We start from the raw sequence: 25,742 nt of genomic DNA on the forward strand, positions 1-25,742 counted from the left end.
GGTGGGCGGGCAGCGAGCGGGGGGCGGGCTCCGCCGCGGGGTCGCCGGGAGACGGGGGGCGCCGCCGCCATGGAGCCGCCCGCCGCGGGCCGGGGCCTGGCCGGGAGGGGGCGGCGGGGGGCACCGGGGGCCGTGCGGGGCCTGCCCGGGGCGGAGGTGCGGGGGGGGCGGCGGGAGCCGTGCGTGCTCAGCCTGGCGCAGCGGGGAGGCCGCTACGGGTGAGAGCGGGGGGACAGGGCCCGGGCCCGGGGGGCTGGGGCTGGGGCTGGGGCTGGGGCTGGGGCTGCTCCCGCGGGGCCGAGCCCTGTCCCCTTCCCATGTCCCCATTCCCTTCCCCTGTCCCCATCCTCTTCCCTTGTCCCCTTCCCTTTTCCCTGCCTCCATCCCCTCCCCGTGTCCCCTCCCCTGTCCCATTCCCTGTCCCCATCCCGGTGCTGTCCCCCCCCCCAGCAGGGAGCCCCTTCTGCATCCTCACTGCCTCTCTGTGTCCCCAGGATCCTTATCCAGTGGCAGGACAGGGAGGGCGCGGAGCCGGATTACATCCCCATCAACAGCCGCTTTAAGTGTGTGCAAGGTACTGACCCCCCCCACGGCAGGAACCCGCTGCTGAATCCTTTGGGGTGGCCCTGCAGCGGGTTCTGCCCCTCGTTTCGGCTCTGTGAGCTCTGAGGTTCACTGTTAGGCTGCCCTTTCACAAGGGAGCTGCACCCCAGTGGGACAAAACACCCCGAGGTGTGAGGACTCTGATCCTTACCAGCAACCCCCAACACCTTGATGGGGGAAAATCACTGTCCAGGCCACCCCGATGTGACCGGTCTGTCTTCAGGAGCCATTATTAACATGAGAGATGTAAATGAAAGCCCTTTGTTAGGACGCTTGTGGCTCTTCTGCGTGCTCAGTCACTGCAGCGGTAAGGATGAGCTCTCCTGATGCTGTTTCTCCTCTCTTCCAGAGGCAGAAGAAACCCTGCTGATTGACATAGCTACAAACAGTAAGTTTTATAACTACAGTCGTGTGGCTAAATCTCCTTTCAGGAACCAGGCTGCCTGCTGGACACCAATGCACGTGTCTTTTACTTGCTGTTTCACACTTCTCCATGCTTGGTGTTTGCCTTTTGAGCAGGCAGGGGATGTGTTTCCTCTAGGCTTGTCTGGCTTTTATAGGCATCCAGTTGTCACAATCTTAACTGTCCAGGTAGAAGGACTGGCAATTAGTTAAACTTGAACTTCTTACAACTTTCCTGCTTTCAGAACCGTTCTCATTCCCCTTCTGTTTCTCTGACCTGTTCTTGAGGCTCAGCTACCAGCTGCATTTACCAGTGTGCGTGTGACAGCGCACTCCCATCACTTGTTCTGCTTTCCATTTTAATACATTTTTCTCTCTACTTGTAGAGCTCTTCTCTGTGGGGTAGCAGTGGGGGGAAGTGTTCCTAAAAACAGGAAAACAAGACTGGTGATAGCCCACACAGGGTAATCTCTGAAGCACGGGGAAACTAGTTTAGGTGCCAGTTCCTATCAGACACAGTAGCTGGACCTTGCCTGCCACCGAAGAGCTCAGTGTGTATAGTTAGCCTGGTTGCTCTGAGGGCATCACGTCCGTGCAGCAGACGTGGCTGTGACTCTGTGAGTCTGTGTTTGTGCCCGAAGCAGGCTGCAAGATCCGGATACAAGGGGACAAGACAGCTGAGCGGCTCTTTGAATTCCCTGAGGAGGAGCGCTGCTTGGGATTCCTTGCGGAGGTGCAGAGTATACAGGAGGGTAAGCAGAGCTACGGCTGTGCCGGTGAAATCCTTACACCACCAGCAGTTTCTGACGGGGCCAATTCTTTTTCCAGCTCAGTTAAAATCTTCTCTTCCCGACCATAAGGACTCAGCCAGCTGGCATCAGGTGGAGAAGAACCTCCCAAGCCTTTTGCAGGCCTCTCCTTCAGGTATTAAAGCGACTGTCGCCTTTGCATGCTCTGGGGTATGTACAGGACTGGGCTCTCAGTGGCAGGGAGCTGGACTGACCCTGCACTCAGCTGTCTGCCTTCCACCCTGTTTCCTGGCCTCAACTTATCCTGTGCAAAATGAAACTTCCTGGTCCTTGGATCGTGTTGCCCTGGACCATTTGTTTCTTCTCCAGTGCCGTCTTCTGCCTAGTGCCTTGGTTTGCATGCGTTAAGCTCCATTCTGCCTTGTTCTGTGGTTAGTACCCTTTTTCTGTGTCACCTGTGCACCTTTTTCCCTGTGTCATCAGAGCGGGTATATTGTTGTTATCATTTGCTCTTTCACATTCCGTGTAGTTAAATCCTTTCCTTTTTGTTCTGGGCTGTATTAAATTGTTTTTCACAGGATTGTGCTTGGCTTTGTCTCTGTAGGAGCTCTGGGGTTTGAGGATGACTTCAATGCTATGAGCCTAGAGAAGAAAAGAAACATGCAAAACCACCAAACAGGATCTCGCCGGGAACCCCCACCTCCTCCTGTGCCTCCAAGTAGGCAGTAAGTACCATGGTGAATATCTTCCCCTTTTTTGTTTCTTTTTTTTTTTTCCCTAGACAGCAGAACCAGTTTTAATTTTGCTCTTGCTTCCTTCCAAGATTTCACCGAGAGAGAGAAAGCGCATCGAGGGAGCAGCCAAAAGTAACCAACACTATGCGCAAAATATTTATGCCCAACACCCAGACCGGACAGAGAGAAGGCCTCATCAAACATGTGCTTGCCAGGAGAGAGAAGGAGTACGTCCACCTCGAGAACTTCAGGTTAGAGACTAAGCTACATACATAGATAGAGACAAACCTTTATAATCTCTTCTGTGAGCTCAAATCCAGGTCGGGTTTGAAATCTGACAGCTTGGGTGGCTAAATGAGGGTTGGTGCAGATTGAGAAGAAAACAAACGTTTGCAATACAGCTTGGCATCATTTCCCTTATGTGTGTCAGATCTCTGGACCTCCAAGTAAGACTGAAGCAGTTGAGCAGAAAGACAAAGAAGGGATCTGTCCCACCGCACTGTCTTGGCATCACCCCATACAGCATGATTTGAAGAGAGACAGATGTTTGCTGGCCCTGGTGAAACGTCTTTAGTTTTGTAGCTTTCTGTAGAATTGGTATCAGTAAAGATGAGCCAAGCCTAGAAATATTTTCAGTTATCGTATAGCTAACTTCACCCTGTACAGGTTAAGTCAGCTATAGGATGACAAAAAATACTTCAGTTATCCTAATATCCTAAGCTATAGGATAATTGAAAATATAATATGAGAGAGCTCATGTATTGTCTGCTCCCTGTCTGAATGTTGCTGTGTGGGACCCGACTTTTGCATTAGTTACTGGATTTTCTGACAGTCCAGCTGCTTTTGTGTTGCAGGTTCTTTGTGGGAACGTGGAACGTGAACGGGCAGTCCCCAGACAGTAGCTTGGAGCCCTGGCTGGCCTGCGACACGGAGCCTCCAGACTTGTATTGCATCGGGTGAGAAGTGATAACCTTCTGGTTCCTTACGGTGCTGGATTTCTTGTTGCTTTTGCTTGGATGCTGGTGTGCTGTATTTATCTGAAGTTCCTGACACGTTCTCAGGGTTTCCAAAAAAGCTGAGCTGTGTCTCAAAAGAGCTGTCTAGAGGGAAAGAGCGATTTGTTTGAGGCAGCAGTTCAAGTTAGGCTGTGACATAGCAAAACAGATTTTGCTTGAGGTACCCAGAGTGCTCCCATTGTGTCCTCAGTTTAAAGTAATAGTTCTCCAAAGAGAGAGGGTTTCTGGGGTGTATTGCAGTAGGGTCTCCAAGGCAGTGAAATTCTGCTGCTGCTTTAGCAAGAAAGAACAAGGAGCTTTTCTACCCAGAAGAGAGATTCCTGGATGTTTCATATGGGACCTTCCTGGAGAAAGAGGGCAACCTGTAGGAGAGGTGGAATGTGCTAAGTTGACTTGGTTTTAGGTTCCAGGAGCTGGACCTCAGCACGGAGGCTTTTTTCTACTTTGACTCTTCAAAGGAGCAAGAGTGGCTGGTTGCTGTGGAGAAGTCCCTGCACCCTCAGGCTAAGTATAAGAAAGTGAGTTCTGTTCAGTGTGTGGGGGCTTCTCAAAGGGTCGGAATGGCTGGAAAGGAAACAGAAATGGTCCTTCCCTTTCCTCTCCTGACCCAAAGAGCAGAGACTGGAGAAATCAAGGATGCATATTTGGCATGTGTCTGCAAGTCAGTATCACATACACAAAGTCGGGTAAAAATAACTATAAAATAAGAGGCAGGTAACAGGGAAGTGCTGTGCTCAATAAAAGCGTAGCGGTGGGTTCAAATTCTTTGTTTGCATTATTCTTACTGTTGTAATTTAGAAACGAGGTGTGTCTTGAGCTGCTCAGTTAAATGAATAGCTTCTCCCTGAAGGAATGGAAAAATTTATGAGAAGAAATATTCCAGAGGCTGCTGCCTTGGGGCAGAGCTGCTTCAGTTGTGGCACCTGGTCTTTATGCTGGTTGCTTTGGAGCAGGCCATTGTTTTTCACCTCTGCTGTAGCAAACCTTTTTGCTGTAGGTACCAGCCTAAATACATTTTCCCCTTTCCTCGATGGCCAGTGCACTCATTGTCACGCCCCTGGCCTGCTTGGTTTGCGTTGAGCTGCATTACAGTGACCAAAAGCAGGAAACCAGCACCTCGCGGAGCTGAAGTTCACGGTGAGGGAGCCGGGGGTCATGGCACGAACTGCAGAGAGGCTGATGTTCCCCTGCCTTTGTTTTACGTGAGTTTTTAGGCAAACTTCTTCCACCCTTGCAAAAGGGAGAGAGGAGGATACGGCCGCAGGCAGGGGGAAGTGACTGAAACCATAGATAAGACTTGTGGTTGCATGTAAATGTCATTCCTGCAGACTGCGCCGAGCGCTCGGCCTCTTCCCGTTTAATGCTCTGGTTTCATCTTCCTCCTTCACTGCACAGGCTTCACCCCAGCACATCTTCGTGTGTTTATGCCTCTCAAGTGAGCGTGTAAGCAGTGCTCGGGGCGATCAGGCCTCAGCACGTGTGTCAGAGAACCAGCAGCAGGCCTGCAGGCCTGCTGGGACAGCGCACAACAGCACCGTGTTGGGGCCTGGGGGTGAGCCCTGCAGCAGAGAACCTCTTAACTGCAGAAAGAGCCTGTTTGTGTTAGAGAAAAGGAGGCCCTTTGGGTGCTGCTGCAAGCAGGGGTTGAGTACGAAACGCGATGAGAGACTGAGAAGGAAGCCATGAGGCAGAGCAGGCAGTGCCCTGCTGGGATCTCAGGGTTTCTTTCATTTCTCCAGGTGCAGATGGTCCGTCTGGTTGGAATGATGCTGCTCGTGTTTGCGAGGAAGGATCAGCTGAGTAACATCAGAGAGATCATGACGGAGTCTGTGGGCACTGGAATCATGGGGAAGATGGTGAGTCACCGCGGCCAGTTTCTAGCTTCAGTCTCTCCATGCGAGAACTGGCACGGGCTGGTTTTGTTCTCTTCTCTGTGCCGTCCCCATCTTCTCCCTGGTGCCTCTCCTCTAACCCCTGCTGGTACCTGCTCTCCCCAGGGCAACAAGGGCGGCGTGGCGGTGAGATTCGTGTTCCACAACACGACCTTCTGCGTTGTCAATTCCCACTTGGCTGCTCACGTGGAGGACTTCGAGCGCCGAAATCAGGATTATAAGGATATCTGTGCTCGGATGTGCTTTGTAACCCCTGATGATACGCTACCTCAGCTCAACATCATGAAACATGAGTAAGTTTCTTTTACTGTCCACCTTTCCTGAAGTGGCATTGAATAAAAATCGAGTTAAAATCACAGCAACGAGGGATTTTCCACAGATAAGTCTGCTGGCTTAATTAACAATATAACTAAACATGCCAAGGTGTCTTGTGTGCTAGAGCTCCTGCAGTCGAGCTAGCTGGTCACCTTTTTACTGGGGTGACTTGGGCAAACTGTCTGTAACAGCACTTTTCTCACGTGTTGTGCATAATTTTCTTGTTTCAAGCAAGCAGCATTCCCGAGTCAGTGGCTGAGCATCACAGGGCTTGAGGAAGCCGAGTGTTTTTTTTTTGTTTGTTTGTTTTGTGTGATGGGGAATAAAATATAAATATGGGAGGAAAAGGGATAGTAGAATGGGCATTGTTTGTGCTTTAAAAAGTAAAAGTAAAGGCTTTGTTGAGTAACAAGTGTTTACAATTGCTGTTTAAGTGCATCAGATGGCATGTAGGCAATACTTGATTCAATTATATTATTTTTTTATGGGGTGACAGTGCTGCTGAATAATCCAAATCAATCCCAAGCATGCATACAACAAAGCGTATAAATTAAGTTTTCCTAAACCTAATACAAATAATTAATACTTCTACAGTTAATAATTAAACCATTAAAAACTCAAAATGCAGAGTGGATAAATAAAGAAAAAACTTCAAACGTTAGATTATCCTTGATAATCCACTAATGGACATGTTGAGGTTTGGTTATAAACAGGAAGAGCTTTGATACTGGAAGCATTTAGACTTTAATCCTTGAAGGAAACCTTTATTTATTAAAGAGAGAATACTACCGGTGTTCCTTTAGCTGCTGGTAGTGGGAAGGCTGTCGATCTGTTTGAAAGCCCGATGAGGAGCAGAATTAAGAGCAGTTGTTGATGAGATATGGCTTGATGGATAAGATAGGCTGCCTTTGAGCTTTTGGCCTATCTTTGCTTTTGCAAATCCTGCAGCAGGCAGTGTTTGCTAGGTAGCTGATAAAGCAGCGTGCTGATCTGGTTGAAAGAAAGGCAGCAAGAAACTGGTAAAACCACGGTATGGCACGAGGTCCGAGCGTGCAGACACATGCACACGAGCCTGCCTAACTGATTAGCAAGCAGGAACGAGTTCTGTCCTTGCCCTCTTCTATAGACAAGAAGAGCCTGAGTACCAGGTGGATTTTATGCAGCTTGGGAGGTTTTGAATCCTTCGTGAGACGTGCAAGTTCTGTTTCCTTACGGAGCTGGTGATGTTCTCGAGGCTTTTTTCAGACAGAGGCAAACACGAGCACTTCCCATTAAAGCCTTCAATCCCGTGTGGGATCCCAAAGGAGAAGCCAGTGGAAATTTCTGCTGTCAGACTCGGTCCTTCGTGTCTCCTGTTGTCTTCCGTGTGTCTCAGCCTTAATCACCAGCGCCCAAACGTCTGTTCTCCTGCCCACCCCTCCTTCCACATGTAGCTTACGATACTAACTTCTGGCTCTTCTTCTCCGTCTTTGTCTTTGTTTTCAGTGTTGTCATCTGGCTAGGAGACTTGAACTACAGGCTTTGTATCCCTGATGCCAGTGAGGTGAAAAGTCTTATCAGTAAGAATGAGCTTCAGAAATTGTTGACATATGACCAGGTCAGTGAACCCCGCCTATGTTTGCTCCGTACTTGGGAGGCCGTTGTGGCTTGAGATGTGCCTGTGCTTGGGAGGATCTGGCAGGCTCTCTGTGATAAGCGCCTACAGACGTAGATGCTACAACCTAGACAGAGCACTTGAGTGTCTTGGTGACATCAGCTCCCTGGACCAAAATAGCTTCTACACAATACTGGGGTTAACGGGATGACTCAGGCAGTTACTACAGAAGTGTCTTTGCGTCTCGTTGGAAGATTTCTTCCTTCAATACAAGCTGGAACATAGAAATCTGTAACTGCAACAGCAGCTGTTGTAATCAGTGTCCTGGAAAAGGTATTGATTTGGAGACCAGTGCTTGTCTGCTCAGGCAGTTTGACCTAAATTCTGTGCTGTAGCCTTCACCACTCAGTGTTTTTTTTTTGCAACACGCTGGGAACTAAGGTAGCACCAGATCTGTCTTTAAGATGACGGATTCTACCCGTGAAACGTGAGCAAAAATAGTGTAATAGCATTTCTGACACACAAATTAACAGAAAATCCAATTGGTTCTGTTCTGTAGCTCACGTCTGCTGTGCTACAGAGCTTCAGGCAGAAAACAACTGTAGCTTAGATTTTTGTGGAGGAAAAAAAAGAGGAAAATTTGCAGCAGAGTGGAAGAGAAAAGGAAGGCAGTGTCAGGTTGTCATCTGAGCACGCTTCCGGAGGCTTTTTCTAAACAATTGACAGTGAAATATTAATGATGGTGTTGCTTGAGCCTGAGAACTAATGAAGGCATTTAGCACAAGAGGAACAATTAGTATTTCCCTTAATTTGTTAAACGCTGTCTGTGTGGTATGGCAAGCAGTGCTGTGCCAATTTGTATTCGGTCTGTTTGGAAAACGCTCCGCTGATGTCTTGAATTTTCATCTTTGTTAGAGGTGTAAGATCTGAGAGGTGGCTTGTGCGATGTCTGTGGTGAATCCTGTGGTGACAATTTGCAATTGCTCAGCCCATCGATCTGCTCTCTGAGACTGCTGGGGAGGGAGGGGGTCAGTTGGGGTGGTTCGGTTTTTCGTTGCTTTGTTCGTTTTTAAAATGCTCTTTTTCTGCTTCCAGCTGAATATTCAGCGTATTCATAAGAAAGCATTTGCAGATTTCATTGAGGGAGAGATTAAATTCATCCCCACGTACAAATACGATTCTAAAACAGATCGCTGGGATTCCAGGTAAATCTGCTGCCAATGTACACATTGACCTATAACATAAAATTTTCTCTTGTAAAACGTGATTTCCTGAGTCCTAAAGGTAGAAATACCTCTCAGTGTTAGGGTGGTAGCTGGAGTACACAGACAAACTTGTACTCCTTTGTTTCCCTACTTCCTGGAATAAGCAGATCCTGTACATGTTGAGGAGTCACATGGCTTAAACCTCAGTGGTTGATGATACCAGTACACGATTGTGGGTAGAGTGAACTCACTGGTGACCCTGCACTGGAGGGGTTTTTTACTGCTTCCAGAGAAAAACGGTATAAAAGGAGTTGAAGAGAGAAAGGGACGTGCTCTGTGAGTCAGCCTCACCCCTGACTTGCACTCCCGCAGGGGTGGCTACCTTGGGACAGCAGCAGTTTTTCCTGCTTGCCACTCTCTGCTTGGTGCCTCCCACAGACGTTTATGCTTCTGCTGCAGAAGCTTGCTCTGAATGGACAAACTCCCAAGAAGCAGTCCCAAGCCATAAAGCAATTAGATTTTATTCTGCCCATGTTTGTGAACGAGCACGGTGCTTAATCTGGAGAAGGATAACCCAGGATTCAGATTTCATAACATAATCAAGTAGACTTTCTGTAGTGGGGAAAGGGAAGAGAGCAGCATAAATTGCATCATATTGCAGTTTTGGGGAGTGTGGGAGTTCACTCCACCACTGCTGATGTGCTCGTTGATGATGGGGTGGAGGGAGCTGCATGGCCAGGAAGAGCAAGAGCTTAGATACGCATTAGAACTGTTGGATTCCTGTGGTAACTTGTGTTTCCTTGCAGTGGAAAGTGTCGTGTGCCAGCATGGTGTGACCGAATCCTTTGGAGGGGCGGGAACATCAATCAGCTCTGCTATCGCAGCCACATGGACCTGAAGACCAGTGACCACAAGCCAGTCAGCGCGCTCTTCCACATCGGGGTAACTTTTTTTTTTTTTTTTTAATATGCAAGGGCAAGACCACAATTTTGTCACGCATTCCTCTGGGAGGTGATTGTGTAGTCAAGGCACGTCTGTGAATGCCGTTGCAAGAGGGCAGAGTAAATAAAAAGTAAGGTGTGTCCACTTGGTAGGTGTGCTGCAATTTGGCAGCTGTGCCAGCCTCTGCTCATCAAACGACTCACCAGTTGCAGTCTTCATGTTCAGTGCAGCCTGGCCGTAGTGCTGGGGCAGTGTTAAGCCCAAGCAAGGCAGGTGCTTGCTGTCGTTTACCCTAGTAGATGTGGTGATGCAGTAAATAGGAAGGCAATCCCTGCTGCTTAGCTTCTCAGCTACGTGTACCCCATGATACGTAGCACTAGAATGAGTGAGCTGCTGTTTTCTGTCCTCCCCAAGGAGACAGCAGAAAACTGTAATCACTTGTGGCTGCTGTTGCAGTGTTGTGTTAGGAGAGCGTGTCACTGGTTTACATCTGGGTTTGTTTGCTGGTGACTGGCTGGCAACAGGTTTGGGTTTCCTGGCTTTCTGGGCTGCTCAAGTCGCCTTAAAGGAGAGCTTTTCTCTTGTGCTCCTGGAGAATGGTGAGGAATGGTGTAAGATGCCAGTGCTGTCCCCCAGAGATCGCCCCCAGTAATCTCCCAGCAGTGTGACCCCTTGACCAGAAACACCCCAGTAACACATCTCTTGGGGTAAAACCTTCATTAAGTTGCCTGTGCAGCTTGGAGGTGCACCCACGTGTGCAAATTCCCTGAGCCTCAGGTGCACATAGCAACTACTCAGAGAAACCTGAAGTTTACTCGTGATCACAGGAGTTCCTGTAAGGCTGGTCAGAAACTTTGCTGAGTGTTTTCTGATCTTCTGCAGGTAAAGGTTGTGGATGACCAGAGGTATCGAAAGGTGTTTGAAGATATCGTTCGTATGATGGACAGAATGGAGAACGACTTCCTTCCTTCGCTGGAGCTAAGCAGGAGAGAAGTGAGGATGAAAGTGGGATCGCTGTCTGCTTCCCCAGCACAGCAGTTTTAGAAGTGTTGGGACTTAACTGTAGAAAGTTTGAACTTTTATCTGTTATGTTATGATCAGGAATTGGGTTAAAAGGGATATCTTACCTTGGCTTCTTGAGAGGTCTTCTGCTAGTAGTTCTGTATTATGCAGGCACTTTCTGGTTGTGGGTTACCACTGTGGGGTCTGTGTGGCTATCTTGTGTGTGCTGTCCTGGCCGCTAACATGATTTCTGTTTTTCTCCTCTCTGCAGTTTGACTTTGAGAATGTAAAGTTCCGTCAGCTGCAGAAGCAGAAGTTCCAGATAACCAACAACGGGCAGGTCACCTGTCACTTCTCCTTCATCCCAAAGCTCAACGACAGGCAGTACTGCAAGCCATGGCTTCGGGCTGAGCCTTGTGAAGGTTACTTGGAGCCAAGTGAGTTTTGCCACTGTTCCTCCAGAGTATTGGTGTAGGCTGCCACTGCTCATCAGTCCCTCCCCTCTTTCCTGGCTTTCCCCCTTTCTGCCATCATCCTTGCCTGCCTGTTTTGTGGCCTTTGGCCCTGTAGTACAGAATCACGGAACTGTAGGGGTTGGAAGGGACCTCCTGAGATCATCAGGTCCAACCCCCCTGCCAAAGCAGGTTCCTTAGAGCAGGCTGCCCAGGTAGGCATCCAGATGGGCCTTGAATATCTCCAGAGAAGGAGACCCCACAACCTCCCTGGGCAGCCTGTCCCAGTGCTCTGTCATCCTCACCGTGAAGAAGTTCTGTCCCATGTTGGTGCAGAACTTCCTGGGCTCCACTTTGCAGCCATTGCCCCTTGTCCTGTCCCCACAAACCACTGAAGAGGTTGGCCATATACGTCTGTGTTACCCCTTGAGGAGAGTGTCTGTGTGTTGATGACAGCTCCTGCCTGTTGCAGATGAGAGCGTGGACATCTCCCTGGATGTGTACGTCAGTAAGGACTCCGTAACCCTTCTGAACTCGGGCGAGGATAAAATTGAGGATATTCTTGTCCTTCACTTGGACCGGGGGAAGGACTATTTCCTCACCATCAGTGGGAGCTACCTGCCCAGCTGCTTTGGCACCTCCCTAGAGGCTTTGTGCCGGATGAGACAACCCATCCGAGAAGTTCCGGTCACCAAACTCATTGACCTGGTAAGTAGCAGCATTTCTGGAGCCCAAGCTGCTGTGAGTGGGCATGCCAGATTTGCCCTGCAGTTCCCCTAGGGAGAGAGCATGTTCCTTCTGCTTACTCCTCAAAGCTGGAGTAATGCCTTCCATACGGATCAGCTGTGCTGGCTCTAAGCTGATTTACTTCTTCCAGAGCTTAAGGTGGTCTTTGGTGATTTTCCCTTCCACCACCGATAGCTTTTGGTAGCTTGTACTTTGTGATTTCCTTGACCAAGTCCTAAATATTACTTGGTGGTGAGACCGAACAATGATTCCAGCATCTTTCTTTGCATTGCTGCAAAATGCCTGAAATGATCTCCTCTGAGATGCCTAGGCTTCTTCGGCCACGTCAAACACTCCAGGATCCTTCTCCTCCTGGACAGCTGTGGTGTTCACATTGCTCAAGGGAAGGAAGAGACAGAAGCAGGACCGAAGAAAGGGATTTGGTGCTGTTAAGTGTCCTGATGAACTACAGCCCTGCAAATGGCCAGCCTTGCAGCCTCTCTGGCCAGTTCCTGTCACGCCACAGTGAGCAAACTCTTCTGCAGTGCAGAGATTCATCTCTACAAGCATCACGAGCCTCTAGCATCAGCATTCATCCTTCTGAAACCTTGTGTGACCTTGCCATCTTTTGTCCTTTGGTATCTCATGGCTGTTTGGGAAGTGAAGCCCCATTTTGAGGGGCATTGATTCTTGCTTCAGCCTGCTTTCACTCTCTTCTGATGGCCTTCCCTGGCCTTGCTTCAGAATGGTTTAGCAGTTGCTGAGTTTTAGTCTGCTTATTTATTCTTGTTTAGCCGGGAAGGGCCTTTCATTTCATAGCATGATGGAATGGCCCCACACCCTTCTTCTTCTGGGGGTCCCAGACCTGGACACAGGGCTCCAGGTGGGACCTCACGAGGCAGAGCAGAGAGGCACAATCCCCCCTCCACCTGCTGCCCGCTCCTCTGATGATGGAGCCCAGGATGCAGCCTTTTGAGCTGCAGGCACACCCTGCTGGCTCCTGTCAAGCTTTCCATCCACCAGAACCCCCAAGTCCTTCCCTGAAGGGCTGCTCTCAAGGAGTTCCTCTCCCAGGCTGTGCTCCTGTCTGGGATTGCCCCAAGTGCAGCACCTTGCACTTGGCCTTGTTGAACCTCTTCAGGTTCCCATGGGCACAATTCTCCAGCTTGTCCAGGTCCCTTTGGATGCCATCCCTTCCTTCTGGTGTTATCGACTGCACCCCTCAGCTTGGTGCCAGCTGCAGACTTGCTGAGGGTGCAGCCCGATTTCTGTTGACCTGGTGGATGAGCGCAGTTCTTGCAGTCTCTGACAGCCTTTCCTCTCTTCCCAAATCTTAGATTTGGGGAGAGAAGAAAGCCACTTTTCTCACCGGCCCAACATGCAGAAAGGCCTTTGTGCTTTTTCTGTGCTAGATTTCTGATTTTTGTAATCACAAGATGAGGTTAAGCAGAATCCAGATGGCAAAACACAGTGTTTGCCTCCTCGATTCAAGCAACTAATGCAGGCCTCAAGCTCCCCATGCTTTTCAGGATTTGGTTGATAATCGTTCTTCTTTTTTTTGGAATGTGTCAAACTCGGTCTGGAGCATTTCAGTAGTCTTGGTGACTTTTCTTCCTGCTTCCCAGTGCTCAGCACTGACTTTTTGCTTGATGGATAGGAACTTGGGCCTAGACTCTCAGCTCCTGCCCTCCTGGATATGCACCATTGCTTTTCTGAGTAACTGTACTCTGGGGCCTCTTCTGCTTCCTTTACCTCTCAGTTTCCTTCTGTTATTCAGTGAAGAGAAGCACAGGAAGCAAAACAATCAGAGAAGAGCAAGACATGAAGGCACTCTGCCCCAGCAGAAACAGTCTCTTCTGTGAGTGAGGTCACTTTGACTGCAGTACCTCAATTGGAGCACGTGAAGCAAGCTCAAGGAATACAAGTGAAACAGCCCAAAGGAAAATTTAGTCACTTACGATTATAAAACTAATGTAACATCAGAGCTATTTTAGGTCTGTTGTCTTTGATCATACCTGTGAGTTGAGAAATTCGTGGAGACAGGAAAAACCGAGCACTTTGTACAAGGGAGAATGGTGACTCCGTTTCTCCTGCACTTGCTTAGTGTTAGAGTTTGTCATCGAGCATTTTTCTTGGCCTGGCAAGATGTCTTGTCTTCAGCAGAGGGAGATTTGGAGAACGCAGGTCAGTGTCTGAGGGGCAGAGCTGATGCAGGACAGCGACGTGTAGCTGGGAGCTTGTTTGGAAATGGCTGAGCTCTCCCAGGAGAAGCTGCTAGCACTTGAGCATCCTGCCTTTGTGATTTCAGCACTAGCATCCTCATCCTATTGTTTTTTTTCTTGGGGTCCTCCTGCTTCAAAAAGCATCTTGAAAGATCTTTCTTAGGAGCACATTGCTCCTGCTTCTGGTTCCTCCTGTGGTCTCCACCAACTGGTGTCTTACATTGCCAGCCTGGCGAGTGGAGGCTGCGTCTCAGCATCGTCTGAGGGGTTGGACACAGCCTGGAGGGGGCCTTGGCGTGCTCCTGGCCGCAGCGTTAATGCTATTAGGTTGAGACAGACAAGCAGCCCCGGGTTTTGAGCACAAACACTCGTTTCCCTGACCCTACACAAAGCTGCTTAGGGGGCCTGCTAGCTCCACAGCTGCCACGCACTCAGCACTGCAGATTTAGCTTGGTGAGTGTTTTATCTCCCTGGTCACAGGGGAAGATGGCAGAAACAGTGCAGGAACATGTATTTCTGGCCAGGAGGATTCAAGAAGGGGAACTTCTTCCTGTCAGACCTCTCTCATCTGCCCGTGGCCCAGCTGTTTGCTCGGCAGTGAGCAGCGCTGCTGCAAGGCTGCTTTTGAGGAGTTCACAGAAATCTTGACGAGGTTGTGCATCATGTGAGCAGGATTTTTGCTAGCCGGCAGGCAAATCTCCTGCCACAGGTTTAACTTCAGCCACGTCAGCAAAATGTATGAAGGAACTGGCACTTGGTGGGGTCTCATAATGCAAAGTAGGTTTCTGCTTAATCCGAGATCGTTCTCTCTCGTAACGATGCTTTTTCCTCTTCTCTCTTTCCCAATGCTCTCAGGGAGAAGACAGCTTCTTAGAAAAGGTAATGCAAGCAATTGCTGGGGAAGTCTGCATCTCGATGACTTGTTTGTAAAGAATGAGAGTTTTTTTTTCCCTTGCTTGCTGCTGAAGAGGGAAGGGGAGGTGGGTCCAGAGGGAGCGCCTGTTCCAGCAAAGCCTCTTAGCGCAGCTGTGGGCCCAGAATAGATGAGAGCATGTAGGAGCACAAAGTGACCCCGTAGTCAAGATGGGGCCAGCCATGCTTAAAGCTCGCCAAATTTGCTATGGGGAAAAAAAAAAAATACTGTCCTGATCCAGGCAGTAGTGATAAATACTTCCAGAAAAGACTGGCAACCTGTGACGCACCTGAATTGACGAGCTGCGCACGTGAGGTGAGGCTCACCAGAGCAGCCTTTTCAGATGGGAGGGAAATGCTGAGTCAGAAAAGGGAAATCTTTTGCTCTTTCCATCCTGGGATGCCCTCACAGAGCCCTCAGGAGAGCCTCGTGTAGGAGGCAGCTGTTCCTCGGCTTCCTCAGGCAGCAGCGCTTGCGCTGCCAGCACCGATAGCCACCGGTGCCAGAGTGGGGTTGCTGCTTTGCTTTGTGCTCTGTGCTGGGGCCCAAGCGAGACAAATCTGTAATTCAGAGGGCAGGGGGGAGGTGGAGATGCTGCTGTGTGCACGGCAGCGTTGTTCCTGCTCCTCCTGCACCAGCTCAAACGTTTGGTAGCTGATGCAAGCTGACTGCGCAGGCTCCCTGGGCCGGGCGGCTTCTCCCTCTCCAAGCTGTCAGGGCAGGAGCCCTCTCTCCAAGAGGGGTTTGAACCAGATGAAGCCCCCAGGCTCCTTCCTAGCAGCGGGGAAGGGAGGAGTTGGATGCTGTCCCCTGGGAGCAACCCTTCTGCAGAGCATCTTCCTTCCTCGGCGGCGCTTCCCTTCCTCGCAGGCGGCAGGAGAGGGCGCTCGGTGCCCGCCCGATGCACAAGGACAGCCCCAGTGCTGCTGCCTCTGCTCCAGCCAGCAGGGAAAGCTCCTGCGGGGGGGTCCACAGCTCTCCGAGTCAGCCGAGTGCTGCTCTGGGCTTCAGCTCCATCACCAGGGATTTTTTTGCCCAAGAGTCTTTAGCTCCCCAGGAGCATCCCCAACTCTCGCCGTAGCTCGTGGAAGGAAGCGGTGAGGAACTCGCTTGCTTAATGCTCTGCTTTCCAGCCTGCCCTGGGTGCTCGGATGAGCGAGGAGGATGTGCAGCCAGCTCCCAGTGTCTGCTGGCAGGGTAAAACTCAGTGGTGTGCGGGGCGAGGCTGTCCTGTGCTGCGTGCCCACTGTGTTAGGCTTGTGGTGCTCCTCTCTGCTGGTGTCCTTTGGTTGCGGTGCTGCTTGTGCCGGTCCCCGCTGTGCTGTAACACGGACAGATCATCTTGGGCAGCCAGGGACCCATCCTGGGAGCTGGTTTTTTGTTGTTTTTTTTTTTAGAGGGAGCTCCCCTGAGCTGTGGTTCTGTGGGGCAGGGAGCTGCCACCTCTGTGCTGCAGAAGCAGAGCCAGGGGCGCCCTGGGTGCTGCTGCTTCCCGTCTCCAGACCCGTCCAGGGGGACCGAGCTTTCCCTGAAACCTGCTGTTCTCTTTGCCACCAGGAGAAATCCGCGCTGCAGATGGGCATCCTGAACAGCGAGGACGCAGGCGAGATGCCGCTGCAGGTGCCCAAGGAGATCTGGCTCTTGGTGGACCACTTGTTCAAGCACGCTTGCCACCAGGTGAGGGATGGGGTCTCCGCCTGGAGATCAGCTCCAGCGGGGTGTTTGCGGGGCAGGGCTTTTCCCCTCTGCTCGAGGCGCCGGCTGGGCTTCCAGCTCCCACCCTGCTGTCCCCGTGTGCCTCAGCTTCTGTGAGGAAGGTGTGACTGGTCCTGGCCCTGCGCCGACACCGCTGTCTTTGGCAGGAGGACCTGTTCCAGACTCCGGGCATGCAAGATGAGCTGCAGCAGATCATCGACTGCCTGGACACCAGTATCCCCGAGACAATCCGTATCCTCGCTGCGCCTGGCGTTCCCCGGAACCCATTGAATCTCAGCTGTGCTGTGAGGTCGCTCTCTGAGGAGCGCTTGTCTGCCTCTTCTGGAAGGGCCCCTGCCTGGGGGCTGGCTCCTTTCTGTCCCTGCAGAGGTGCCCCCCCTCTGGGAGCTGGGCACCCCCTGAGGAGCTCAGCCCTAGGGGAGCTTCTGCAAGGCTGTGCCAAGGGCAAGAACGGACGGTGGGGCTCGGGGGAGGGCAAAAGTGGATGGGGGAGAGCAGAGGAGAGGGGCTGTGGTGTCGGGAAGCAGTTGGGCACAGAAACCCACAGGTCCTGTGGGTTTGAAGCAGCAGCAAAGCCAACAGGGGTAGGAGGAGAGGCTGGGGGGGGGGACCCGTATGCTCCACGTGCCCCTTGACTCCCCCTGGCCCAGCGGGCAGTAACCACTCGGTGGCCGAAGCACTCCTCATCTTCCTGGAGGCTCTGCCAGAGCCGGTGATCTGCTACGAGATGTATCAGCGCTGCCTCGACTGGTCGCACGACAGCCGGCTCTGCCGCCAGGTACGGCGCTGCCTCTGCCTCCATCCGCTCATGGCAGGCTCGGGGGGGTTTTCCCCGCTGCTGTCAGCTCTGGCTTTTGGACCCAGGGCTTGCTGCCTTCCCGTGGGCTGCCACAGAGCTTTGGGAGAGGCTCTTTGTGGCGAGCAGGGTGGTTTGGGTGCTCCAGCAGCGCTCTCCTCTTGCCCAAGGGCTGGCGCTGCGGCTCCTCCAGCCGTCCCAGGGGAGCTGGTGGCTTCCAAAGAGCCCCCAGGCGTGGGTGGTGTCACCCTGAGCGCCTTGGGAACGGTGCCCCCAGGGGGTGAGAGAGCCTTCAGTGGTCTCCAGGGTTTGAGCACCTGCTCGGTGCCGCAGTTCCTGTGCGTTCTCCTCAGGACGGCAACAGAGCGGCTCTTAAAAATAGCTGGCGGAGCAGCAAGCAAGGCCAAGCGTGTCCTTGGGCAGAGGAAGAAGCCAGGAATGTTTTCAGGGCTGGCCTCGGGAAACCTCTTGTCCTGGTCCTCGTGCTGCTACCGTGCAGCTGGATCCAGCTGGAAGGCGAGGGGGGAGCAGCCCTGGGGCAGTGCCACTTTTTACCTGGTGCCGGGGGTTCTCCTGGCGGTGCTGTCACCACGGCTGCTGGCTTGCTGCTTTCCTCCTGGGACTGTAACTGGTGCCTGGTGGCCGTGCAGCAGCACTGGGAACACTCCCATCCCTGTTTTTTTTGGTTTTTTTTGTTTTTTTCAGGTGATTTCTCAGCTGCCCCGCTGCCACCGCAGCGTCTTTCGGTACCTAATGTCGTTCCTCCGAGAGCTGCTCAAATACTCGGACGACAACAACGTCACCGCCACCATGATCGGTAAGGCCGAGGCAGCTCCCTGCCCCCTCCCCAAAACGCCACCCCCGCTCCCTGCCACCTCCCCGGGGGCTGTAACCGGCTCTGCCCCCGCAGCCACCTTGTTCACCAGCCTCCTCCTGCGGCCTCCACCCAACCTGCTGGCGAAGCAGACCCAGCAGGACCGCCAGCGTGCCATCAACTTCCTCTACGGCTTCTTGCTCTCCGGGGACGAGGAGTGACCCCTGCCCCCCTGCCAAAGCCGGGGGGGGCTCCCTGCTGCCGGCCTCGTGCCCGGGCTGCACCTCCCCAAAGGGCAGAAGGCTCCGAGCTCCTCTGAGGGCCGTGTTTACGGGTGGAAGGGAAGCGTTCTCCTCTCGTTCCCACTGCTGTACCCCGCGCCGCAGAGGACCTGCGTGCTCCTTGCACTGCCATCCGTCACAGGACCCTCCTGCTTTCTCCCCCGGAGCTTGAGGGGGGGATCTGCCGCTAGCCAAACGTGGGGCCAGCGGCCCCCTTGTCCCATAGCCATGTCGCCGGTTCCCCGCCCCGTGCTTCTCTCCCCTTTTCACCCCCCGTCTCCCTGGAGGTAGCGCAGGGAAGGGTGGAGGCTGCTGGTGCTGCTGGAGGGCCGCGGCTCAGCTGCATCCCTGTGTGCTGGTGGGTACTGGCCGCACTGGGGAGAGCCCTGTGCCATGCAGCAGCCCGGGTTACCCTCCTGGGATGAGGTTTTGGCATCCCCTGCTCCGGCCCCTGGGTTTCTGGCACCAGCGCCTCGCTCTGCCCTCTCCCCCTGTGCCCCGGCTGCCCCTGGGCTGTGGGGGCTGGTGGCTGATGTAGGGGAGCCCGGATCAAGCAGGACTGGGAGGTGAAGGTTTATCCAGGGCAGCTCCTGGGCACGGCACGGAGCAGGACACGGCTCCTGCCCCCCATCCCTGCTGCAGGATCAGGTTTGAGGGCACCTCCATCCATCCTAGGGAATGGGGAACGAGCCCCAGGTCCCACAGGAGCAGCGTGTTGGGGGTGGGGGGGTGCAGCCGGGGAGGGGAAACCTTCAGGAAGGAAGATGGGGGTTCAAGGGGGGGGGGCTGCCCCTGCTCAAACACTAAGCAGAGCCCTGGCTGCGGGGGGGGGAGCTGCCGGGACTCAGCCAGGGTGTATGGGGACGGTGCCTGTGCCCAGCCCTATCCCCACGTACCTGGCCACACCGTGTGCTGCCCCGTGTTCCCCGTGCCCTGGCTGAGCAGCCGGGGGCTCCCCGGACCTCGTGGCTCTTATTATTTTTTTTTTTCTTTTTTTTTTTTTTAATTTTTAAATTACATAATTTATTGGGAATCCATCTGTTCCAAATAAAACCTCAGTTGTGCAAGCGGTGGTTTCGTGGGCTCGGGGCTGGGGCCGAGCCTGCCGGCCCTCACGTAGCCGTGGCTGCGGGGCTGCAGCATCCCAAGGGTGACTCAGGGCTGGGGGGGGGAGAAAACCCCCCAGGGAGCAATGGGCAGAGCTGGGCACGAGTGCTTTGGTGGCACACGGTTCCCAGTAGGGCCCTCTACGTGCTGTGGAGAGGGGCGCAGTGGGGTCCTGGCGTCCCGGGACCCTGCAGCCCCTTTGGCTCGGCATCTGGAGCAGCGGTGGAGAAAGCCGGCCGCATCCTGCCGCAGGAAACGGCCACCAGTGTCATCTCCATCTGCTTCCTGCCTGCTCCTTGAGCGCGGGGCCGTGCCCGGGCAGCTGCTCCCGGCCTCGTCACGGAGGGGACCCCGCTGCAAGGTGCCGGCATTGTTCCCTCGGCCGCTGCATTCCTGCCACTGCCGGCGGAAATGCCGGAGAGGGCGCGAAGCCTCGCAGCTCCCGCGGGATGGGCTGAGCCCGTGCATCCTCAAGGAGTGCATCCTCATTTCCCTCCTTGGAGGGCCTCGGAGCTCTGAGCAGCGCGTGGGGATGGGGGCTTGAACGTGCCCGGCAGCCACACCGGTGCTGGAAGCGTCTGCGTGGTGGGGCTGGTGGCACCCAGCGGTGCGAGTGGCGTGGCTCAACCTGTGTTTTTGGCACAGCCACCGTCCCCTGCACATCCTGAGCCCCAACCATCCATCCCTTGGGATGCAGCCAGAGGTCCCCAAGAAACGGAGGCCCCCAATGATGGTTCATCCCTCTCCTGGCGCACACCCAGCACCGTTTGCTTCCCAACTGGGCCAGCTTGGACCCGGCAAAGCTCCCCGTCTTGGCTACACCAGGCCAGGCACTGGGGAGGAGGCTGTGCACCCTCTGCGCCTCTGCCCCCAGCTGCCAAGACTTCACGGCCCCTCCGGCTTCGGCGCTTGCCGGCGGCGTGCAAGGGAGCGGGCACGGTGCGTGGCACGCGGCGCACGGGGATGGTGGAGGAGCCCGGCAGCCCCCACCTGCCCGCAGGCAGCAGGCCAAGCCAGGAAAAGCCAGAGATTCCTTCGCTCTCCCGGCCCAGGAGCCTTTTCCTCCGGCACCGGCTGGCCACAGCCCAACCGGGGGGACCTCCCCGGCCTCCCCCTTCCAGGGCAGAAATGGGGCCAACGGGGTTGGGGCGGTTGGGCTGCAGCCAGGGCGGCGCATCCTGCCGCTCCCCTCATCACGGTACCCGCTGGCCTGGCAGCCCCCGGCCCCCACGGGAGGGGAAAAACCCAGCGGGGCCCAGACAGGAGGCACCCGGGGCGGGCGCAGGCGTGCGGCGTGGCGGGAGCGCGCTGGCGCGTGGCCGGGGAGCGCATCCCTCCCGCTCCCCGAGGATGAGCTCATGGAGGCCAGCTGGGCCCAGCCCCGCTTCCCCCCGGGCCCCTGCTCCCAGCCCCGCAGCTGCAGCCTTTCCGCCCCTCCACGGCCCCGTTAACCCCCTCCCCACCAGCGCTGCCCCCCCCCGTGCCTGCCGGCAGGACCCCCGACACGGTGCCCCCAGCCCTCGCTTTCCGGAGGCTCCTGTTTGGGGAGCCCTGCACAGCTCCAGGGGATTTTGGGGAGACAGGAGGGGTCCCAGCCCTTTGCAGGGCTCAGCCACTGATCCATATGCAAGACCTAAGCTGCTGCCCCTCTCCATGGGCACGTGAGGGACCAGGGAGGGGGAAAACAGGGACAGAGAGAGCAGGGATGAGGACGCAGGGAGCCGGGACACCAGGGATGGGGATGGCAGGGCCCAGGTTCCTGCAGCTGCTCGCCTGCCTGGGCCCGTGGGGATGGGGACAGCAGAGAGGGGGCCAGCAGGAATTGGGACACCAGGGACAGGGGCTCCAGGGACAAGGATGCCAGGAATAGAGACACCAGGGACAGGGACACCAGGAATAGAGATACCAGAGACGGGGATGCCAGGGACAGGGACGCCAGGAATAGAGACACCAGGAATAGGGACACCAGAGATAGGGATGCAAGGGACAGGGACGCCAGGGAGGGGGATGCCAGAGGCACCCACCGCTGCTCCCCTGTGGCCAGCGGGGCTGGTGGCGTTAGGCTGGGGGGGTGCAGGTCCGGCAGCCCCAGGGCATGATAGCAGAAGAGCCAAAAGTGCCCAGGACGGGGTCGCAGAGAACCAGGGCAGCTCCAGCAGCTGCAGCAGTGCCCGTCCCATCCTGTCCCATCACCCCATGCCCCCCCCCCCAGTGCCAGGCTCAGGCTGAGGTCCCTCTCCCCACCCCGGGCGCTGCACCCACCCGGCACCGATCGCCAGTAACCACGGCAACGAGACATTGCTTTCAGCTGGTGAGATGCACAAACCCCAGCCCCGGCTGCTGTTGCAGCATCGGGTACAGCATCAGCACCCTGAGGGATGGGGACTGAGACCAGGACGGGACAGGTTGTCCCCCTCTCGGGGCACCAAGCATCTCTCCACGGCCCCAAGGGCTGCAGACCTCGTCCCAGCCCCTGGTCCAGCCGGCCCGGCCACCACCGCGCCGAAAACAAGCGTTTATTGTCATCATAGCTCTTTATTATAAAGATGTATTTACACAGAACAAATCTTTACAGACACGAGAGACACGGTGACCACCAGGGCCCGGCACCACCACTACGGCCCCCCTTTGGCATCCGTTAGTGCTTCACGCAGAGACCCCCATGGGAGGGCACCCCACGGGTGGGCACCCCACGCCCCGGGGGGTCCTGCAGAGGTGGCCAAGGAGGGGAGGGCAGCTCAGGCGGGGTCAGCACCACGAGAATAAATAGACCCTCCCCAGCCACGCTGCCGGGGCAGGTGGGCGACAGGGACGGGGCAGGGAGGGAGCTCCTCTGCCCTACAAAGTGCTTTTTGCAAAGCCCACCGACCCGGCGAGCCGGGCATGGGGCAAAGCCCGGGAGGCGGCGAGGGGACACGGTGCCGCCCACGGGACACAACCCGGGGCCAGCCACGGTGGTGGAGGTGTCGCCAGCCCAGGGCTCACGGCTGGGACCCCCAAGCAGGGGGCTTAGGGCCGAGCAGACCAGGCTAGGGAGCAGGGCTGGCAGTGGGGCAGGCGTCCCTGGAGGGCTGCTGGCGACCCTACAACGAGAGAGAAGCGCGGTGGGATGAGCCCCAGCCCAGCAGCACCGTGTGGTGTCCCCAAGTTCCCCCCCAAAGTGCCCCACAGCCACTCACCTGGGTCAGAAGGGCATGGGGCCCTTGTGGGACAGCCGGGGCCGGGGGCGGCGGAGCCTTCGCCACCCACCCGCCCGCTGCCCAGCCCCGCGCCGCGCACCCCGCGGCCGCACCAGGACTCGGATGCGGCCCCGCTGCGGCCCCGTCCCATCCGGCAGCGGCCCTGGGATGGCAAGAAGAGCGTTAGCCGTGTCCCCTTACCCCCCCAAAAAAAAAAAATAAAAATCCACCACCACCTGCGCGAGGGATGGGGATGCTGCGGCGCCCTCCTGGCTTTGGAGCCGCCGGGCCACCTGCAGGGAGCGCAGCCACGGGCACGGCACGGCCCCGACTCGGCTCCCTCTGCCCACCCCAAAGCCGCCCGGCTCCCCGAAGCCCCCCGCAGCCCCCTCCCCACCTCCCCAGCCCTCAGCCCTCGGCCGGCAGCGGGGGCTCGGGGGCGCTGCGCCCTTTGCGCACCCGACGGGACCCCGGCACCCGGTGGCACGGCCGCTTGCGGGGGCCCTGGGCGGGCCGGCTCCCGGCCCCGCAGCCCCGGGGGCGGACAGAGCGAGGTTTGTTACCTCCCTGAAAAGCGCTTTGTCCTCCCCCCTCGCCCGGGGGCCGCCGCTTCCCTGCCAGCCGCCGCGCCCCCCCCCGACCTCTCCGCCCCGCAGCGGGCCCCGCACTCACCCGCGGCGGCGGCGGCCAGGGCGAGGCAGAGCAGCAGCAGCAGCAGCAGCAGCAGCAGCCAGCGCCGCTCCGCCATGCTCCGCCGGGCACGGGGGGGAGCCGCTGGCTGGGGGGGGGAAGCGGCGGAGGCGGCGGGGGCGGCGGCGGTGGCGGCCCCGCTCCGGGATCGCCGCATTTGTAGGCGGCGAGAGCCCGGCCCGGCCCCGCCGCACGCCCGCCCCGGGGGGGCTCCGCCGCCCGCCCCGCTCCGCCCCCTCCGCCCGCAGAGGTTGAGCCCCCCCCCCGGCCCTCCGGGACCCCCCCGTTGCCGTCCTGGCCACGTCCCCCCCGGTGCCGCTCCGGGGATGCTGAGCCCCGCGGTAGGCACCGGGCTGAGCGTGCACAAGGCGGGGGGCAGCCGGTGGGGCGCATCCGAGGGTCCCCAGGGAGCCGGGGGGTGTAGCTGCCGAGCCTCTCCCCGTCGGGTCTGGGAAGCCGTGGTGGTCAGGTGAAGTCTCCTTTGAGTGGAAGAGGGGAAACCTCACCCCGTTTTTAGGAGGGGAGAAAGGGGAGGTGTTCGGTCTCGCCTCTGCGCCCAGCAATTGAGAGCAGCCCTGAGGAGAAGGACCCGGGGGTGTTGGTGGATGAGAAGCTTGACGTGAGCTGGCAGCGTGTGCTGGCAGCCCAGAAAACCACCCGTGTCCTGGGCGGCACCCACAGCAGCGTGGCCAGCAGGGCGAGGGACGGGATTGTCCCCCTCTGCTCTGCCCCCCTGAGACCCCTCCTGGAGCCCTGCGCTCAGCTCTGGGCAGTGAGGCACTGGCACACGCTGCCCAGAGGAGCTGGGGGTGCCCCATCCCTGGAGATGCTCAAGGCCAAGGTGGTTGGGGCTTTGGGCAACCTGGAGAGGTCCCTGCCCATGGCAGGGGGTGGGAACTGGGTGGGCTTTGAGGTCCCTGCCAACCTGGCCTGTTCTGTGAGCCTGAAAGGAGAGCGCAAAGGGGACAGAGCCAGGCTCTTCTGAAGACGATGACCACGACAACAGGACAAGAGGCAAGAGGCAAAAACTGAACCGCGGCGTGTTAATGTCTGACCTTCAGGGAGCCTGCGTTACTGTGGGGGTGACCAGAGGGGCTCTGGGGCCTCCCCCCTTGGCGAGATTTAAAAGCAGGTGGGAAGTGGTCCTGGGCAACCTGCTCTGGGTGCCCCTGCCTGAGCAGGGGATGCCAGGTGACATGGAGAGGTCCCCTCCAACCCCAATGCTTGCATGCAGACCAGGGCAGCAGAGGTGCAAGACCCCCGCACGAGGCACCCCAAAACTGCCCCTGTAAGGCCACCAACACGGTAACGACTGAGGCACGGCCAGGACACGAGTGGGGATCCGCAGATGGACAAAGGGAAGTGACAGCTCCACGTCCCCACAGCCACGACGTGACACCTCCTGCAGGCACCCACGTGGTGGAAGCCGAGACACCCACACGGGCAGGACCTGGGGGTGCTTTGCCGACACGGCAGCGACCCCCACGTCCCCCCCATTGCGTCCATCAGCCAGGATCTCCCAGCCTGTCCATCACGGGGGGGCTTTTCTCTGGCTATCAGCTACTTAGCGCCCTCGCTTCCGCATTCCTGGGGCCGCAGCGGGCTCCCTCCCGCCCCGCGCGCGTCCTGTTTGCTCGGGCGCATCACCCCGGCCTGAGTCACGCCGTGGCCCCGCAGGTGGCGGAAGGCTAACAATAGCCCACAAAGGGAGGATGTCTCCCCCAAGCCTTCCTCCGGCCCCGTCTTCGAGGAAAGCTCCCGCGGGAGGGCCGGGCCCCACCGGACGCGCGGCGCTGGATGAGCCTCGTCCGGTTGACGCTGCCCGGGGAGCGCCTTGGATGCGCCGCAGATGTCGAGCTTGGCGATGTGGGTTAGTGGAGGGCTTGGAAGTGTCGGGTCAGAGGTTGGGCTGGGTGGTCTTGGAGCTCTCTCCCAATCCAGCTGGTTCTGTGATTTGGTGATTAGCACGGTTTGCTAATTACCAGGGTGGAAGCAAAGCGCTGCCCGGTGGTCGCGGTGACAACCTGCCCGACGCATCCTGCAGAAACTTTTTGTGCCCGTGACAATCGCGGGCAGCTTCGGGGTCACTGCTGTCCCCCCACCTGGCCCTGTCTTGCCCCTGCTCGGAGCTGTGGGGGCACGGACCCCCCCTGCGTGACCCTTCCACAGCCCCAGCCTGGGGAGAACCCAAAAGGGGGACCCGGGGAGGTGCCCCCGACCCATCCATGACACGACTGCGCCCGGGCTCGGCGTGGCTGCAGACTCGGGGGCGATGCCTCTGGCTTCTGCCGCTTCCCCCCTGCTCCCCCCGGGCTCTGCAGGGGACAGGAGACAGAGGACAGGGGACAGTGGATGGGACAGGGGACAGGGGACAGGGGACAGCCCGCAGCAG

At 56.5% G+C, this 25,742-nt stretch overlaps 2 protein-coding genes across 5 annotated transcripts; one reads left to right on the forward strand and one right to left on the reverse strand.

Annotated features, from left to right (window-relative positions):
- Positions 1–44: 44 nt before the first annotated feature.
- OCRL (OCRL inositol polyphosphate-5-phosphatase) lies at positions 45–19,441 on the forward strand. 3 transcript variants are annotated; one of them, XM_038184034.2, is made up of 23 exons: positions 45–218; positions 495–574; positions 953–991; positions 1,647–1,757; positions 1,834–1,929; positions 2,359–2,479; positions 2,578–2,739; positions 3,343–3,444; positions 3,908–4,022; positions 5,244–5,360; positions 5,502–5,689; positions 7,197–7,308; positions 8,401–8,510; positions 9,317–9,452; positions 10,335–10,445; positions 10,726–10,891; positions 11,379–11,614; positions 14,710–14,733; positions 16,325–16,444; positions 16,630–16,714; positions 17,134–17,261; positions 17,985–18,096; positions 18,190–19,441. In XM_038184034.2, exons 1-23 carry the CDS (start codon positions 70–72, stop codon positions 18,312–18,314), a joined length of 2,745 nt encoding a protein of 914 aa, XP_038039962.2. In that variant the 5' UTR covers positions 45–69; the 3' UTR covers positions 18,315–19,441. The 3 variants fall into 3 exon arrangements, with proteins under 3 accessions (XP_038039962.2, XP_038039964.2, XP_071899250.1); XM_038184036.2 differs by lacking the exon at positions 14,710–14,733; XM_072043149.1 differs by lacking the exons at positions 45–218; positions 495–574; positions 953–991; positions 1,647–1,757; positions 1,834–1,929 and having other exon boundaries at positions 2,359–2,491.
- A 2,555-nt stretch (positions 19,442–21,996) lies between these two features.
- Positions 21,997–25,098, reverse strand: APLN (apelin). 2 transcript variants are annotated; one of them, XM_072042819.1, is made up of 3 exons: positions 23,224–25,098; positions 22,661–22,823; positions 21,997–22,564 (listed from the first exon to the last, which is right to left on the reverse strand). In XM_072042819.1, exons 1-2 carry the CDS (start codon positions 23,741–23,743, stop codon positions 22,666–22,668), a joined length of 678 nt encoding a protein of 225 aa, XP_071898920.1. In that variant the 5' UTR covers positions 23,744–25,098; the 3' UTR covers positions 21,997–22,564; positions 22,661–22,665. The 2 variants fall into 2 exon arrangements, with proteins under 2 accessions (XP_071898920.1, XP_038039966.2); XM_038184038.2 differs by having other exon boundaries at positions 23,333–23,468.
- Positions 25,099–25,742: the final 644 nt, after the last annotated feature.

This window comes from Anas platyrhynchos, chromosome 10 (genome assembly GCF_047663525.1).
Source record: "Anas platyrhynchos isolate ZD024472 breed Pekin duck chromosome 10, IASCAAS_PekinDuck_T2T, whole genome shotgun sequence".
NCBI classification, from domain to species: domain Eukaryota; kingdom Metazoa; phylum Chordata; class Aves; order Anseriformes; family Anatidae; genus Anas; species Anas platyrhynchos.

Excerpts from the sequence above, each read along its gene's own strand:
- OCRL (XM_038184034.2), top strand. The coding sequence starts at position 70 with ATGGAGCCGCCCGCCGCGGGCCGGGGCCTGGCCGGGAGGGGGCGGCGG. Across the intron at positions 992-1,646 it reads GATTGACATAGCTACAAACA|CAGGCTGCAAGATCCGGATA; the intron begins GTAAGTTTTATA and ends TTGTGCCCGAAG. Across the intron at positions 8,511-9,316 it reads ACAGATCGCTGGGATTCCAG|TGGAAAGTGTCGTGTGCCAG; the intron begins GTAAATCTGCTG and ends GTTTCCTTGCAG.
- APLN (XM_072042819.1), bottom strand. The coding sequence starts at position 23,743 with ATGCGCCCCACCGGCTGCCCCCCGCCTTGTGCACGCTCAGCCCGGTGC. Across the intron at positions 22,824-23,223 it reads ACAAAGCGCTTTTCAGGGAG|GGCCGCTGCCGGATGGGACG; the intron begins GTAACAAACCTC and ends TTGCCATCCCAG.